The sequence below is a fragment of the Poeciliopsis prolifica genome, unplaced genomic scaffold (genome assembly GCF_027474105.1).
Source record: "Poeciliopsis prolifica strain line A6 unplaced genomic scaffold, Auburn_PproV2 SCAFFOLD130, whole genome shotgun sequence".
Lineage (NCBI taxonomy): Eukaryota > Metazoa > Chordata > Actinopteri > Cyprinodontiformes > Poeciliidae > Poeciliopsis > Poeciliopsis prolifica.
In genome coordinates, this window is record NW_026562505.1 from 435,784 (window position 1) to 454,130 (window position 18,347).

Here is an 18,347-nt window from a genome sequence, read left to right on the forward strand (position 1 = left end):
GGACAAAAGGTTTGGCTTTCGGCTCGAGATATTCCCCTGAAATCTATGTCGAGGAAACTCTCACCCAGGTTTATAGGTCCATACGAGATTGAATCTGTGCTCAGCCCCACCACTGTCCGTCTCCGTCTGCCGTCTTCTCTGCGTATTCACCCGACTTTCCATGTCTCCCAACTGAAACCTGTCCTTACCAGTGCCCTGTGCCCTCCTTCCGAGCCCCCTCCTCCCGCCCGGGACATTGATGGGCACCCGGCCTTCACTGTTCGCCGGGTCGTGGCCTCCCGTCGGCGAGGTCGCGGGTGGCAATACCTCGTCGATTGGGAGGGCTACGGCCCGGAGGAGCGCTCTTGGGTGCCCGGTTCGTTTATCCTGGATCCGACTCTCATTTCTGACTTTCGATCGTCTCTCCCTTCTGGTTCTGCCGGGCTGCCAGGTGGCGGCCGTTGAGGAGGGGGTACTGTCGGGTGTTGGAGTTAGGCTGGGTGGGGAACCTTTTCTTTCCCACCAGATGGAGCCAGAGGGTGGCAGTCGTTGGAGGGTGGATCCCGCGCACCTGTGCGTAATCAGGTGGAGGGGTCCGGCATAAGAAGAGCGGGCAGGCGGTTCTCCAGCGCTTGAGTGTTATCCTTCAATGGTACTCAGAGCCCCCTCTGAACCTGGTGTCGGTGTTGTTGTGCGTGTTTGCAAGCAACTAGAGACTATTCTAAAATTTCTCTCTCACAGGATTATCTCCCGCGGAGCCGCGGAGAAGTTCTTCCTGAGACCGTGAAGCCTGATCCAAGAACTGCCGAGACTGGCCGAGACCCGCTCTTTACCTGCCTGCCCTCCAACGGCAAACCCATCTGACGCCAACCCTCGGATCTGGACCGGACCCCTCCACCTGTCAGTCACTCCCCCCCTCCTCCCAGCGGAGACCACATCCATACCAGTAAGCCCGTTCCTGTACTCTGTTGATTTTTTCCGTATTATTTCACTTACCTCATCTCTCACCGTATTTAGCACGGAGACGACCCTCACCCAAGACCCCCCTCCGAGACACATCGCAGAATTTCTATTTATTTTTGTTCCAATAAACTTATTTCATTTTTCCAAATCGCTTCTCCTTGTTTGTGCGCCTGCATGTGGGTCAGGCGTGTTGCTTCAAATATGACAATTTCTTTCTGCACGTCTATTTTGTTATAGGAAAGTATAACAATATTCAAACCCACAATTTAGCTAAATATGTAAATCAGAGCAGCAGACATATTTTGTCTTTACAGAATTGCACTGTTAAAAATAGAAACAAGGGCACAATGGAACCTTTTAGTGACTGTAATCTATAGAAAAGGAAACTTCTGCCTGGTTTGCTGTATTTGCTGTGGGGATGAAGACGGTCCATTCAGAAATGCAGAGCTGCATCAAACTTTCATGTGGAACTGCAGAAAAAAACCAAAAGCAAAAATGTAATTAATGCATGTCACTATGAGAAAAGCTGACTCTATTTGTGTCTTAGTGTATTTTGTCAGTACCTATATACATTTTCTTTGATCTTTCCTCTTCTTTTCTTCCTCATTGTCTCGTCTTCTCTGTGTTGAGTGAAGAAGTCTTATTTATTTTGGTCTCTTGCCTTTCTTTCCCCCCAAACTGAATCTAGGATTATTATCCAAAATTTAACTGTTTAAAAACAAATGTCCAACTTTTAAGCATTTTTGCTATTTTTGTTCTCTTGTGTTCATAGCAGCAGTTTTCTGTTGGTCATGTGTTGAAAAATGTTAATAACCTCACTGTGAATGATTGGCACATCTTTCTCGATTGCCAAAGGAAAGAAGGTCTGACGACCGATCCTCCTTGCATGAGCTGCGTAGTTTTGTTTTCACGAGCTTCAGTTTTGAGAAGCAACGCTCAACAGTCGCTGTAGATCCTGGTAATGTGGCATATTAATAGTGCTGTCATGCTGGGAAACACTAGAGCAGCATTGTTTTCTTTGATGACAGACAGCATTGATCACACCGTGAAAGATGGAAAGTCCAAATTTGATCTGTGAAAAACCTTCAGCTCTGTCTGCAATTTTTCTTGGTCATCAATTTCATAAAACTGACAGAGCATCTTTAGAACTTGAAGTGCTTTTGGAGGAACTGTTGCATTGGTCCATTTTTCTGAGAGTAAGGCAGTGGAGGGCATTTAATATTTCCCAGGTAGCATCATTATCTCCTCCCTTAAGCTGTTTCTGAAGCTCTTGTGTAATGAGTCAACAAAAACATGATATACCTGCAGCATTCATCAAGGTACAGAAAACGAGGTCATCAGAAGCGCCTGTACCAACCACAAAAAACTTTGCTGGCACTTTCCTCTTTCTTCTGTGTCCACTGACTTCTTCAGGGGGTTTGAGCCCCTGCGGTACTGGTTCTGACCCAGTTGGTCAACAATCCACTACCTTTGGCTGCTTCTAGCAGATCTTTTCTTTTTTGTTTCTGACATCTCTCTTTACTTGGCATCTTTGAACTGAGGTGCTCAAGCCCCGTCTGTCCCCCCCACCCCCCACACGTGCCTGATTGATTGATATGTGTTGATCTCACAAAGCTGAACGAGTCTGTTTGCAGAGAGAAGTATATTCTTCCTTCCATCCATCCATCCATTTTCTGAGCACCTTTCTCCCTAACGGGGTGGGGAGGTGCTGGTGCCTATCTTCAGCTGCGTTCCGGGCGAGAGGCGGGGTCACCCTGGACAGGTCGCCAGTCTGTCACAGATATTCTTCCTTCTGTAGATGAAACGCTCAGTAAGCTAGCAGGAGCAAAAATTTTCAGTAAATTAGATGCTAATATGGGGTTCTGGCAGATTCCTTTAACTGAAGCTACTGCAAAATATACAACTTTCATTACACCTTTTGGATATTATTTTAAAACGGCTACCCTTCGGTTTAGCTTCTGCCCTGAGCATTTCCAGAACAAAATGGTAACAAGAGGTTACAGAGGGACTAGATGGTGTAGTGTCCCACATGGATGATGTGTTAGTATGGGGGAGAACACAGGAGGAGAATGATGATCATCTCAATACCGTTTTTGCAAAGATTCAAGAAGCCGGTATTCCACTGAACATTGATAAATGTGATCTTTCAAAGCAGAGTGTAACATTTTTGAGCCACATTATCTCCGTTAATGGAGTTAGTCCTAATCCAAATAAAACAGAAGCTGTGAGAAAGATGAAAAAAAAAATGTGAGTGAACTAAGATGCTTTCTTGGAATGGTTAACCAGCTGGGGAAGTTTATTCCACAATTAGCAGAGCAAGACAAGCCTTTGAGGGATCTTTTGTGAAAGAAAAACTGTTGGATATGGGGAGTTGATCAGGCCAGAGCATTTAAAGAACTGAAAGAGATGCTTTCATCCCTGCCAGTGTTTTTTTTTTATTGAATTTTCTCTTTTTTGACACAACAAATTTACAAATAACAAACTTAACATTGTAACATGTTAGTTTTTCCAGTCTGAGCGAATTTGCAATTTCTTTCTTCCAGAGTCCCAGGGAGGGGCCGTCCATGCTCATCCAGTGTAACGCAATAGATCTTCTGGCTTGAAGAAGTCTGGAGTCTATCAGTTTAGTTTTTATCTGTGATTGTTTAAATTCCACTGGGTATATTCCTAGAACACAGATTTTGACCCCCAATGGGACTTTCACCTTAAACAATTCAGATAGACACCCAATAACATCCCTTTAATACTTCTGAATCTTAAGATGTTCCCACAAACAATAGACAAAAGTTCCTTTTTCAAACAAGTATCTGGAAAATCACTGGACATATGATGAAGCCTAACTGGTGTTATATAGGTTTTGATAAGCCATTTAAATTGCAAAAGTTTAAATCTTGTGTTTATCGTTTGTTTTTGTGCTTTTAAACAGGCCTGATTCCAGTCCTGTCCCTGCCAGTGTTATGTATGTGTGATACTAACCTGGAATGTAAAGTTTCAGCAGATGCGTCAGCTTTTGGTGTGGGAAGTGTGCTGCTTTCCTCGCCTGTATTCCCTCAGTTCAGACTGGTTTTACTGATAGGAATAAGATTACTTCATTTAGAAGTTTTTACTTTTTCTTTGGGTTCGATGGGACTGTGAATAACATGGTGAAAAAATAATGTTGAAAAATTAGTTATCTTATTTATTTAGTTAAATACGAGAACTAAATAAGTTCTCTTATGACTAACTGATCTTATTTAATAAGAGAACTTATTTAGTTCTTTCATGACTAAATAAGCGAAATTATTGATTTTAACTTTTAACCAGCTCTCTATATAAATGTCTGTAGCGGTTTGGTGACCAATCAATGGATTAAAACCGAGGTTAAAAGTAGGTCCAAAAGGCACACTACTTTTGCTTCTTTTCTCTCCATAGTCGCTTTGCTACGTTGATGTATGAATGACAATGCAACTGGTCGTCCGGATGAACTAAAATATGACTGGCGCAGGATCAGGCGCTAGACCGCACCCTGCCTTCTTGTGGCGCATGTGCGAAGGCAGCATTTCCGGGTACGACATGTAATATGAAGAGGCTGGTGTACTAGTGAGGCATCGTTAGAACGCATAAAAAAACCCCAATGATTCCTATATGTCCAGTGGTCTCCTTCACCTATGGTGAGTATCATTAAAAGCTTGGACATTATTTCGGCTGTTTTCTTCTGACCTTTGGTTGTTCAAAGCTACTGAGCATGACGAATAAACAAGCTAATGGCTAGTCCTTGAAATGCGCTCATCAGAGCCTGCTGTGTCTGTCCTCTGCAGTGCCCAGCCGGCTTGGTGAAGATGCCAAAATGGCTACCGGCAATTATTTCGGATTTACGCATGGCGCCGCAGCTCAGTACAGGTAAGGAACTTGTACATTTTTAGCTGTTTGACACCAGCACACCTGTTTGTAGTATTAACTACATGATTTATGTAACCTGGGTGATTTATCCCCAGTGCTGCCATTGTTCCAACTGGGGGAGGGGGCGCTTGTCCTTCTGCGAATTTGGATGAAAGCCAAAGTTGAGATTTGAATTGTACTCTACGTTAACTAATATATTGCACCCTCCGATTGAATCCAAAATGCATGTTTCCAGGCCAGAGACTAAATAAACCGGAGAGTCCCGTTTATATAGCTGTTAATTATAGGAGGTAATGCATTTTATTTTCACACGAAAACATTCATTTATGTTGTCAAAACAAATTTGATCTTAGCTTTGTCTGACATGCATAGCTGTCAATAGGAATCCAGCTCATCAAAACATGTTAGAGTGAAGGATCTGGCTCTGCAAACAGCATCCTGATAAAAATGAATTGCATCTGTATGAGAACATCTCACAAAAGGAAATGTTCTCATACAGATGAGAACATCTAAAACCCAATTCTGCAAAAGTGCAAAGCTTTTAATAATGCTTAGTTAAAAATTAAGAAGGTGATGGAAAAAGGTCTGGACTAGTTTCCAAAGTTTTACATTAAAACCATATTCAAAATAATTTTAAAAAAGTGGTCATTTCTGAGAAGAAGGACAGAACATTTCTGTTGGATGAAGCGCAAAATTTGAATACAGTATACACAAATCAGTAAAATGATTTCTTCAAATAACTGAAGAAATTAAGCTGGGGAATGTCAGCATAATGGTGTTCGATAAATATTCCTTATTTTAAACTATGTAGTAGGTGAATGGCGTCTGTAAAAGCCCTCATCATACTTGAATACACAAGCTTGTGGGTTAATTACAATTTATTTGGGAAAGTCTGAACCCATTCTGTTTTTTATCTCTAGACTCAATCATAGATATTACCATTAAATGTTGAACATACTTTTTTAGTGTGTAGAATAAGTGTTGGTTCAGCTTGAAGAGTGTGATTACAACATCTCACAAAAGATGTAATAATCTTAAAAACAGCAACTGAATATTTTGCCTTAATACATTTTCTCCGGGTCAAGTGGAGGAGGAGTTCAAGTATCTCAGGATCTTGCTCACAAATGGGGAAGAAGAGAGTGGGAGATCAACAAGTGGATTGGTGCAGCGTCCGCCATGAAGCGGGCGCTGTACCGGTCCGTTGTGGTGAAGAGAGAGCTGAGTCAAAAAGCGAAGCTCTCGATTTACCAGTCGATCTACGTTCCCAGCCTCATCTATGGTCATGAGCTTTGGGTAATGACCGAAAGAACGAGATCACAGATACAAGCGGCCGAAATGGGTTTTCTCCATAGGGTGGCTGGGCTCTCCCTTAGAAATAGGGTGAGAAGCTCGGACATCAGGGAGGGACTCAGAGTGGAGCTGCTGCTCCTCCACATCGAGAGGAGCCAGTTGAGGCTCGGGCATCTGGTCAGGATGCCTCCTGGATGCCTCCCTGGTGAGGTTTTTCGGGCACGTCCCACCGGGAGGAGGCCCCGGGGAAGACCCAGGACACGCTGGAGGGACTACGTCTCTCGGCTGGCTTGGGAACGCCTCGGGATTCCCCCGGAGGAGCTGGAGGAAGTGGCTAAGGAGAGGGAAGTCTGGGCCTCCCTTCTTAAGCTGCTACACCCGCGACCCGATCTCGGATAAGCGGCAGAAGATGGATGGATGAAGAAAATAGTAATGCACAGTGATTTGGACGTGTTAACCCCTACGCCACTACAGAACACCCCAGAAGACGACGACGACAACATTTTGTTTACATTCTTGTCCAAATAAAATGTTAAATCAGGGAATGCATTAGTGAAATAAACAGATTAATATTCCTAGTTCTTTAAACCTTAGAGATCAGCAGACTTTTTCTGAACATAGTTCACTTTTATCACAAGTCTTTACCTTCCTTTCTTCTGAAATGGACCCAGGGGAGGCCAAGGTTAGCATCCTTATTGTACCTTGTGTAAAGAGATGTTGTAATTCTCACAAATGGGGGAAAAAGGAGTGGGACTAAAAGCATTATGTATACATTTTATCATATAAAATCTCTTTATGTTAATACTAACTTTGTAACATTATAAAATCTTTTGAATCCTTTTTACTTTTACCCATAGAATAAAAGTTTCACAAGTCATAGAATATGTCGTAAGTTTAATGATCCAGTTTAACTTGGACAACTACTTTTATGAACTTATTCAGGGTTAGGAAGATTTCTTAGAATGACTCATAACCTCTTAGTCAAGCTCATGCCAACATCTGACATGCTTGGCCTAAGAGATGGAGAAAAGGAACCCAACATAGTTATATATGTGAATTACAAGAGATCTGGCACTGACTTTAAACAAAGATGGTTCTGCAATTATTCTTGCATGTGAGAAGTGAGACATCAGCATATTAACATCCTGGTCTGTGTCAAACAATCAGACCTATGTCCAACAAGAGACATCAATTTCTCACTGAGAAGCTTTTCAATCACCTTCGTGACCAAATTACTAACAACATTTGTGTCTTGACCTGCTGAAAACTAGACCTTTAGTGATAGTCTAGGTTAGCTGGGTGTAGTAAACTACATCGGCCAGAAGAAGGCAGTGACATTGACGCTTGTCGTGGATTTAGTTTTTTGGTTTAAGGAAGTCTAAAAGCAACCAAAAAATTGCAAGGTTCAAAATTGTGTGAGCCTGATTGGAGAGGAAGACTAAATGCATGAAAGATTGCTGAAAACAGAGGAAATGTTAGCATGCACAAAATGGACATTTGACTGTAGGATCAGGATGGATGTGCCCAGTCATCTAAAAGCTGCAGTACCCAGGTACTTCAGTGCCTGACTTGGAAAGCCCAGTTGTTGGAAAAATGGAAGATTGAGAATTTAATAAGTGTAAACAACTCTGAGATGTCTATCAGCCATTATGAGCAGTCTGCTTCCTGGTGATACTTCAAGCACCAAATGGTCCAAAGTTGGTAACACTTGGACTCTTTTATCTCCCTGTTGTTATGGGACAGCTGAGGTAAACTGGACATCTCTGTCAGCAATGGCTCTTTTAGCATTACATGGTTCTCCATTTGAAGCTAACCTTTGATTCTGTTGTCCTTCCAGCCAGCAGCCAGCCGCAGGGGTAGCATACACTCATCCCACCACTGTGGCCAGTTACACAGTTCATCAGGCACCGGTGGCAGCACACACTGTTGCAGCAGCCTATGCACCCACTGCAGCTGCCGTTGCCGTGGCAAGACCTGCGCCTGTTGCCGTGGCAGCTGCAACTGCTGCCGCTTATGGAGGATACCAGCCAACCCATACTACCAGTGATTATGGCTACCCACAACGCCAGGCGGAGGTCCCTCCACCCCCTCCGCCAGTCACCTCACAGAACTACCAGGTACCCAACACACACGTCCTCTTTCTGGGACGCCTGTGTTGTTGATGTAATGGATACTAGAGGAATAAAATTATTGAGCTTTTAAATTTACAAAATACAAGAACTGCATTTAAGTTTTATGGACTTGCATAAATGTTTTGTCTTTTATGTTTTCAGATATTCAAATACAGTAGGTTCACCCCCAGATAGGTCACTCTTCCATTGGGTTTCATTTGTCCTTTTTGAGGTTGCTTTAATGCAATCATCAGATTTTCCAAATTAGGAACTTTTTATATTCAGAGTTGGATATGGCTAACAACAACCTATTGAACATTTCTCTGGGAAGAAGAAAATAAGCAACCAGACTTAAAATTCAGATTTTCTTTGCAGGACTCTTACTCGTATGTCCGTTCCACGGCTTCAGCTGTAGCTTATGACAGTAAGCAGTACTACCAGCAGCCTTCTGTTACAGCAGCTGTTGCTGCTGCACAGCCGCAGCCCAGTGTTGCAGACTCTTACTACCAGACAGGTACGTTTTAAGATGCTCATTATGCACATTTCTCCATATCTAATGATTGTTTGAGCTTCCATTACTTTAGTTGAATCTAAGTAACGAGAACTATAGCATAGCTGGGACAGTTTCTTTCCAATCATTTTCCATATTGTAATACTCTGCAATTTGCTCTTTCTAAAAGAGAAAGCAACAGTCTCTGGTTTTAGTTTTTTACTAGCTGCACATCCATTACAAAATGTGCACAAATCTTTGTCTCTTTTCTGCCAATGTTGAAAAACACAATTTTGCAATTGTGCTTTTTCCATTAAATAAGACATGAAACTAAAATCACACATGCATAAGTTTATTTGATAAGTCATTAATAATCATAACAGCGATGAATGTAAACAGTTACATGAAATATATTCATAATTCAGCTATGGGGCTAAAGATTAAAGCTGATCTGATAATCTTGACTTCAGGTATACATTAAACTTGTATTACTTTTTTTGTGTAGCTCCCAAACCTGTATATAGTCAAGGTGTAACATCCTATACCCAGAGCCAACAGAATCGCCAAGTTACTGTCATCAAGCCAGCTGCTGCCAGTCCAGCTTCATCCACCTTCTCCATCTTCCCGGTGACCTCCACTGTTCAGCCAGTGGCAGCGGCTGCAGCCTCAGTTGTTCCCTCTTACTCCCAAAGCCCAACATACAGCACCAATGCTGTCACCTACTCTGGTAAATGATTGTCTATTTGGATTTTATGCAATTTGCCTGGGTAAAAGATGATTCTCTGACCTGGTTTTCCACAGCCATAAGACCCTAAGAAAAAGACGGTCAGAGACCGTATAGTATAGACTACTGTACTATAGCTGCACCTCATCAGGAAAACATGCAAGTGGAATATTTAATGACTGTTGCACCAATGATACTGATTCTGATTAACTTGCCTTTTCTTGTCTTATGTTTTCATTATTTTCCATCAAAACAGTTTGATTCTCCCAGTGAGGTCATCATCTCAATCACTAAAGAGGACAATGAATCTGGGTGTCAAACTCAGTGAGGGTTGATTGAAGAAGCCAAATCTAAAATCTTTGGCATGATGACAGGAAGTTATGGTGTTAAAACATAATATGCAATGGGTGTTTTTAATATCTTTGGACAATTGGAATATTTCACATACTTATTTGGATGATGACTGTAATTTGATATACTGTATGACTCTACATTCAACTTAAGGGAAATGTGTATTGTTTAAATTGACAAAGCTTTGTCGAGTGCAGTAGTTTTTGGCTTTAATACAGTGTATCACAGTGAGTATGCCCCTCACTTTTTTGAAGATATTTAATACTATCTTTTCATGGGACAATAATGACACTTGTGACACTTTGTTGCTGGTGGTTAAAACATTAACAGCTGAATATAGAGTTATTTTTGAAGGAAAATAAATGTATTTATTCTTTACAAAAATGAAGAATAAAACTATAATATGAATTGCACACAGACTACCTTTCATTGTGTCAGTGTTATTTTGTCATTGTTTCCTTTGAAAAAATATACTTGAATATCTTCAGAAATGTGAGTACGTAATACGGTACAGTGCATCAGTTTAGTGATACACTGTATATCCAGGGCATTGGAACCTGTTGGTATTAAAAAATGCAAATGCATTGGAAACCGTACTGTTTTCCAGTTTTCTTTCAGTAGCCATTTCCAATTTCAGTATAATCAAAAATGTAACTTCTTCTGGATACTAATTTAAATCAAAATCAGTGGTAACTGAGGTCTTCATCTCTCCCTACATTAGCTCATAACTTTACATAGCATCCCCTTCCCTGAGCATCCAAATAGTGAAGTGCAGCTGGAATTTTAACAATTGCAAAGATTCTAACAATAAAATCTGAAGCATGGTACTAACTGCTTCAGAGTTTGAGTAACATTACAACCCTGGCAAAGCATCTTAAAGCCAAAAACTCTAAATTATGAGTGAAGCTGCTGTATCAGCAGGTGTGAGGTACTAAACATGCTAAATGGCATAAGCCCACTTTATCGCAATTACATATTTTGCTAATATCATGCAGCCTTAGATGAGTCTGAGTAGTTTTTGAAATTATCACAACAACTGAATCTCATTTACACACTTCAAACTATGAAATCAATACAACCAACTCTTCCTGTCACCTGAATAGTTGCTGAGATAGCTAATGGACCTTACCACAGTGGCCACTGTGGCTGATGCCCATTCTACGTGGTAGCGCGGCAACCAAGTGTGTGGCCGTCTCACAAACACAAGCTAATGTACCGCCAGACTACATTGTGGACTAGCAGACTGGCAGAAAGTTTTGCATCAACAATGTAAACAGAATGGTTCTCTATTGCCAGTGGAGAATCTGTACTGGTGATGTCAGGTATCCTGATCGTATTTGTGGTAGTGAAATTCACAGATTTCCAAAATCAGAAACAAAATGCCTTGCTTGGATCAAAGCTTGTGCACGACCTCATGAGCAACCTTTGTACAATCAACAAGAACAAAGGAGTCTGTGCTGGTGTAAGTATTATTGATTTTCTTTTTTCTGTCTGAAAAAAAAAAATCAATAATAAACATTTCCATCATGAACACTTTTTAGCTAAGTACAGCATAACGGCTTGGTAAGATCCATTGGTTCTACCTCTAATTTTTATAATGATTATTAATTGTCACAATATAAATGTTTTTTTATCTTTGTGAAAGAGAACATTATATCCAAATTTACCTTCAGAATTTTTCTTACTACTGCTTTTCTGAAATTTTACCATCATGATGTTAAGAGGTAGTTTTGGTATAATAAAATGAATTTGACTTCATTGTATAACAATAGGAACAAATTGGAATGAATGTAATTGAATTAGAGTCTGTATTCTAGAATCTGAATTGATGTTATATTTTTCTGTAAATAACTGATGAATGCTTAGATGTGACATTTTAAGTGAATTTGTGCATTAAAAAAAATTGCATCCTACAGCAATTGAAAAGACTTCAAGATTTTTTTTTTTTTTACTAGGAACGTCGTACTCAGGCTATGAAGCAGCTGTGTACTCAGCAGCCTCCAGCTACTACCAGCAGCAGCAGCAGCAGAAGCAGGCAGTTGCAGCAGTGGCAGCAACAGCTGCCTGGTCAGGAAACCCTTTCCCTAAGAAACCCACATTCCAGAGTAAGCAGCTTCGACCCAAGCAGCCACCCAAACCCACTCAGATACACTACTGTGATGTCTGCAAGATCAGCTGTGCTGGCCCACAGGTAAGCTCACTGAAAACAGATTCTATGGACCTTACCACAGGGGCCGCGTTTCATTGGCTGATGCCTATTCTACGTAGTAGCTCGGCCACTACGTGTGTGGCCGTCTCACAAGCACAAGCTAATGTACATGCATTTTTGAACGCATGCTAATGTAGCGCCAGGCTACATTGCAGACCGGCAGAAAGTTTTGCATCAACAATGTAAACAGAATGGTTCTCTATTGCCAGTGGAGAATCTGTACTGGTGATGTCAGGTATCCTGATCATGATAGTGAAATTCACAGATTTCCAAAATCAGAAACAAAATGCCTTGCTTGGATCAAAGCTTGTGCAAAACTGCATGAGCAGCTCAACTTTCCTAGAACCAACAAGAAGAAAAGAGTGTGTGCTGGTGTAAGTATTTTTTTCTGTCTGAAAAAAAGCAAATCAATAATAAACACATCCATCATGAACACCTTTCAGTTAAGTGCAGCATAACCGCAGTACTGATACAACTCCTACGCCTTGACACCTGTCTCCTACACAGTCTTACGTTAGCTAAACAGATCAATTTGCAATGTGTATCTGACATACAGTAAAGATTTTATTTTAGCAGAAAATGCTTTGACTAAACTGTTACTCATGTTAGCCACTCTAGCACCAAGTACAGTGTATCAGTCTGAGGCACACTCAAACATTTGCCAACAAACAACAGGAATCAGCCACTGATTTCAAAAGTAACCCTCAAAACGATGAATTACCCAGCCTTGCAAGAAAAATAGGCATCAGTGATCTTGTCCCAGTTATAGTGGTGTGAGGGTGTGAGGATCTGCCGTTTTCCTCATCGACCGAAAGCATTTTGCTGTTCCGTGCATAATATTGGAGGCATTGCGTGGCTCAAACACCTTAAGGTCATCCAAAAAAAGATGACATGAACTTGTTAGTTCCTCTATCAATTGTTGTAGCTGATATTTGGTGAAAATCCGGCAGAGCAATAGACTCAGAAACACTCCATCAGTCCAAGTGGAAGACCCCAGGTTTACATAGAAACAAAGCCCGCGAGGCTTTGTTTGTGAGACTTGGGTCCACGTGGGATTTTCTAGGGTCGGTTGTGGGCGTAGCTTGGAAAGAAACTTTCACCGTGACTTTGCAGCACAGATTTCTTTATTCTCTTACAAGCCTCTTTTTATTCCCTTTTTGTGCTACTTACAATAATTGTCAACCTACACTAGTTCGAGGAGTGGGCTTGTGTAGCTTGAAACAGATTTGTTCTTATTTTTTTAATTTGTAGCAGTTCACTTCGGGTTCCTAAATGCCCAAGTAGAAGGCATTTAGACTTTTTAATTGTTTTTTGAATGTGTTTCACCTCTGATCCAAAAGGCTTCTTCAGTTCTGAATATGATTGGAAGTAACAGGTGTAAAATCAGAATAATAACATAATAATGACAATGATATTAGTGACTTCGATAGTCACTTATGAAGCAACTGGGAAATGGGAGTGGATGTTGGAAAATTTAATGTCATCCTCAGTCAACATCCTCTGTTTAATGTCTGAAGCACTTAGGTGGCTGAGAATCTTCTCCAGCGTTCCACTCTGGGAAGATCAGAGTTGATGAAATACTGAAGTTGATGTTTGAGTTTAGAAGACTTATTTTATTTAGAACAAAATAGTTTTTTTTTTTAAATAATTCTGTTTACGGATGTTTGAATGTCTGACTTTTGTTTATTTTCATCGAAGTTTTATTCATTATTACCTTTGTAACTTGTCGGATTCAAGTTATTTCTGTGACCATTGTGGGTTTTTCTTTCATTAACTGAGGGGTACCAGTAATTTTCTCCACCTGCTAATTCCACAAGGGATTTACTGACATTTATTGAACAAAGTGGAGAAAGTAGTACATATTAGGCCTGTCACGATAACAAATTCTGCTGAGTGATTGTTTCAAAAATTATTGTGATAAATGATCATATTATTTGAAGACCATTTTAAACTGATTTAATGGAAATGACGTGATAATGCATGTGATTTACTGCCAAAAATAGATGCACATTATTTTCAAAAGAACATTTAACACTGGAACTGAAACAAAATAAATAAAACAACCAAAAACAAAATGGATTCTCAGTCTCCATTCACAAAAAACGTAGTTGAATTAAACCTAAACAACATGAAGCCAAAGAGGAAATAAATACTGCACTCAACCAAAAGAATGCAGATCATGAAGTCTGTATACTATATTACCCTTCAGTAATCATTAGATTTAAATAGAGAAGACGGGCATATCTGACCACCTGCTGCAACAGTGTGAACTGTTGCATCTCTATTTAAACAATTTTTTGCCCCGATTTTCCCCTTAGGACGATCTTGGAATGTCGGGCATTCTCTAAGATTGTCGCTTGCGATTTCATAACCGATCATCCTGTAGAGTGTGGTGTATTTCGGTAGATCATCATGGTCGCTCCGATATAAATCAGGGGTTTTCCCCAACAGGGAGCGTTAACGCAGCCTGTTGAATGTGACAGGTAGCCAATCAGAAAGCACGGATTCTCCTCTATGGTTTCTGAGGGGAAATTACGGAGGCAAATCCCAAACAGCTGATACGGTGCAACCCAAGTCCAGCGGACATCGGTGATGATATCTGGAAACAACATGACTGCTTATTCAACATTTCGTGCAAAGAATATGTAAACGTCAAGGGGAGAAGTTGGAGCAAAATTGCTACCGCAGTTGATAAACTCGGTAACTTTTCAGCTCTTCTTCACTCGTTCAGTCAGGACTTTACGCTGACACTAGCCACATGCATTGCAGGTAGATTGTAGTGAAGCATTGATCAATGCCTGGTTTTAAAATTAGTTAACCGGACTTGTAGTCATTATTTTGTGCCCATTGTTGGACACCACACGACACAATTGAACCCAATCGAACAGTCATACCTAGGATTTCTGTCGGCTAATGTGTGGTCTCTCAAGTTTTGAAAATGGGCCGACAATGGGCAGACAGCTCTAAGATTGTGTCGTGTGCGATGGGCATTACACTAAGGAAATGAGGAAGGGAGGGTCACCGGAGTTTCTTCATTCAATGTCATCAATAGAAAGAGAAAAAGTCCGGAAGAAACGATAAAGCCGATAATTAAATAAGGTCAATAGTTTTAATTAATTTTATCATGACAGGCCTAGTAAATATAAAATTTTTGCTAATATTGTGAGTCTTGTTATTTACATTAATTGAAATTTATTGATACATTGATGAATCTCTGGTCACAACTAAAAACTTTTAACCATAAGTGCATACACCCAGTTAACAGTGCAGTCAATATGCTAATATAAATAAATAAACATTCCCAGTCATTTTCTCCATACCACCATTAGACTTATAAAGAGCATTTGGAAGGCCAGAAGCATAAGAAGAAGGAAGCAGCACTGAAAGTGTCACAGGGGAGCAGCAGCAGCACTGCAGGAGGGACGCTGGCTCGGAACGCTCAGAACCAGCTTCGCTGTGAACTTTGTGATGTTTCGTGCACTGGAGCTGACGCTTATGCCGCCCATATTCGAGGAGCCAAGCACCAGAAGGTTTGGATGTTGAGACATTAACCAACACTTTGTCTACTTCGAACTTGGAAAAGGTTTCACACAGAGCTTCATTTCAAATGCTGAATTCTTCTTGCAGGTTGTGAAAACTCCATACCAAACTTGGAAAGCCCATTCCTTCCACAGAGCCCAGTATGATCGCTCAGACATCAGCCTCAGGTGCTTCTGCTACTGGCAAGACCTCCCTTAGCAGTTCCAGCACTTCCAGCGCTTTGTGTCTGTCTTCCAACTCTTCCTCCAGCTCTAGCGCCCCCTATCTGAAAGCTGTCAACATAACCAGCAGCAGTGTGGTTACCAAGAATCCACTGGCCAGCAGTCTCTCTGTTGCCAGTTCTGCAGCACCTGGCAAGAAAGTCAACACTCCAAAGATTAATTTTGTTGGTAGGTAAACTTTCTTCATTTTGCCTTTAATGATAAAATATTTACACTTCAGGAGAACCAATGAATATATACATTCTATTTCCTTTAAAACAGTGTTTGTCAACCTTTTTTGGGCCAGTGCCCCGTTGCCATTATCCAGATCCCTCACCAACCCCCATCAAAAAATTTGTAGGATTCTTTGAAACTGAATATTATTTTATTATTAATATTAATATCACTATTGTTGATGTTTTGATTTTATGGGTTGTTTCTGTATTTATCATCAAAAATAATTTCCCAGACAGCAAAAAAATCCATGTGAATAGAAATTATTTTTACAGGTGTCTGTGAAAAATGCAATGAATGGACATTCAGGTTAAAGTAGGCAGGGTTCGGGTCCTTTTAATTCCATACAAATATGGGATAGCAATATGGATTATGTCTTCATATAGACCTGACTTTTGATTTAGATATAAATTGTTTTGCTGGACAGAAATTACAAAGAACAAGGCTGGTTCTTAATTAAATCTCAATGAGTGAACTTGAAAGTGTCATGGAGTCATCAGCCTCATGACATTAAAACTGACATGAAATAAATATATCAAATAAACTCTAATTAAAAACATAAATAAGTGATAAGGTCCTTACAGTTATTGTCTGGAAAATATATTTTTTTAGTAGATGTGGTCTCAAAAAACTCATGGCACTTTAAGAACATTATTTTACCTTTATCTGAAAATAGTGTTGTTTGTTTTGCCATACTGTCCTCTCTGTATTAATTATTGCACGAAAGGCTTTGCCATACCAGCTTTTTCCACTGTATTTACTTTAGTTTCTTAGTTTATTCTTCAATTTTGTTCTTCATCCATTTCCATTGATTACTATTATCCTCTCTTGGCTTTTTGTTATGTCCTCTTCAGTTTCTTTTCTGTTACTAGTTTTATTTTGTTGTTTTTTTATTAATGCTCACCACCAGTAAACTTGACTCATTAAGCCATTCATCTGCTGCGCCGCCTCATCATCATGCGTTTCAGATCATGGTTTTGATTTTCCACTCATATTGACTCTTCACTGTTTAGCGTCAGATTCTATGTGTTTATGTTCTGATTCACATCTAGTTTGTTGCTCCACTCTACGTCCTTGTTCTGTTTCAGAATTTTGCGCAATGTGCGCATCAGTTTTTTTCTTTGTTTGTTTTCACCCCAAACAAACAAGTAGTTGGGGAGCATGTCGATGGAGAAAAGCAGACTGATGTAAAACAACAGAAAAAAAACGTATGTACAAAAATCGTCAATAAAACATAAAATATTTGAGAATCAGACACCACACAAGTGAATCACAGCAACATCATTAGCCGGTGTAACGCTGAACTGATGTGGCGACCTAGCAGGAGCGCAGAGATGCGCCAAGAAGCTAAAAGAAACACTGAAGAGAAGAATAGCTGCATCGATACAGTTGCAGCCAAACATGTTTTAGTATTACACATACATTTTTAGCAAGTTGCTCAAAGTCTAAACTGGTATTGTTGGGCATATAACGTGAAAAGTATATCTTTGAGCAAACGTGCTCCAAAGGAATCCAAGTGCCCCGCTTTTGTAAAACTTTCCGCCAGCACCCCTGTCGTCCTCTGAACAACCCCATGGGGTGGTACGCCCCCATTGAGAAACATCCAAACTATTTGTACTATTTCTGCTGCTGGTTATTGTGGATAACCAGTCATCTATCTGACAATTTTGATTGTGTCTCTGTTGTGTTCATAGTCTGAATGGTTTAAAGAGCTGCTTTCAGTGCTATTCCATCTTAAACATGCAGTAAATAAATCGATTTTCAATCAGTGTTTTGCACCAAAGAGTTAATATTAATAAACACATTTTCACAGATACTCCGAAAGAGCTTTATGAATGAAATAAGTAATTATTGATATGACAGGAGCGCTCAGCTTTGACACCTGCTGGTGGATGTGTCAATGTGGGCGTGACATCATCAAGTATGAATTGAAGGTTACTGGCCTGCTGGCTTTGTGTGTGTGAGTCTATCAATTTAGTTTTTATCTGTGATTGTTTAAATTCCACTGGGTATATTCCTAGAACACAGATTTTGACCCCCAATGGGACTTGCAAAGGTCAGTCCTTGCAAAGTTTGAAGCTTGATAATCAAAATGGATTAAATCGATAATTGTGACAGAACAAAGAAATGGTTTGGAGTTGATTGATACATGGACAGATGAGATTCCCCAAGTACCCATTAGTAAACTAGTGGTTTACTAATGGTATTTTATAATAATAAAACCTGTTTATTATCATTAACTCTTTGGTGCAAAAAACTAATTGAAAATCGATTAATTTACTGCATGTTTATGTCTGTTAAGGTTGATATTAAACTGAACAGGAAAACAGCCCTTTAAACCATTCAGACAACCAACACAACAGACACAATCAAAACT

The 18,347-nt window shown here is 40.2% G+C and overlaps 1 protein-coding gene across 1 annotated transcript in view; it reads left to right on the forward strand.

Moving 5' to 3' along the window:
* The first annotated feature begins 4,483 nt into the window (after positions 1-4,483).
* The window catches only part of zfr (zinc finger RNA binding protein), a 45,968-nt gene continuing 32,104 nt past the window's right edge, over positions 4,484-18,347 (forward strand). Inside the window, 8 exon segments of the mRNA XM_055024834.1 lie at positions 4,484-4,592; positions 4,740-4,821; positions 7,949-8,228; positions 8,598-8,736; positions 9,218-9,439; positions 11,743-11,978; positions 15,326-15,534; positions 15,624-15,925. Coding sequence (XP_054880809.1) covers positions 4,556-4,592; positions 4,740-4,821; positions 7,949-8,228; positions 8,598-8,736; positions 9,218-9,439; positions 11,743-11,978; positions 15,326-15,534; positions 15,624-15,925 — 1,507 coding nt within the window. The 5' untranslated portion in view covers positions 4,484-4,555.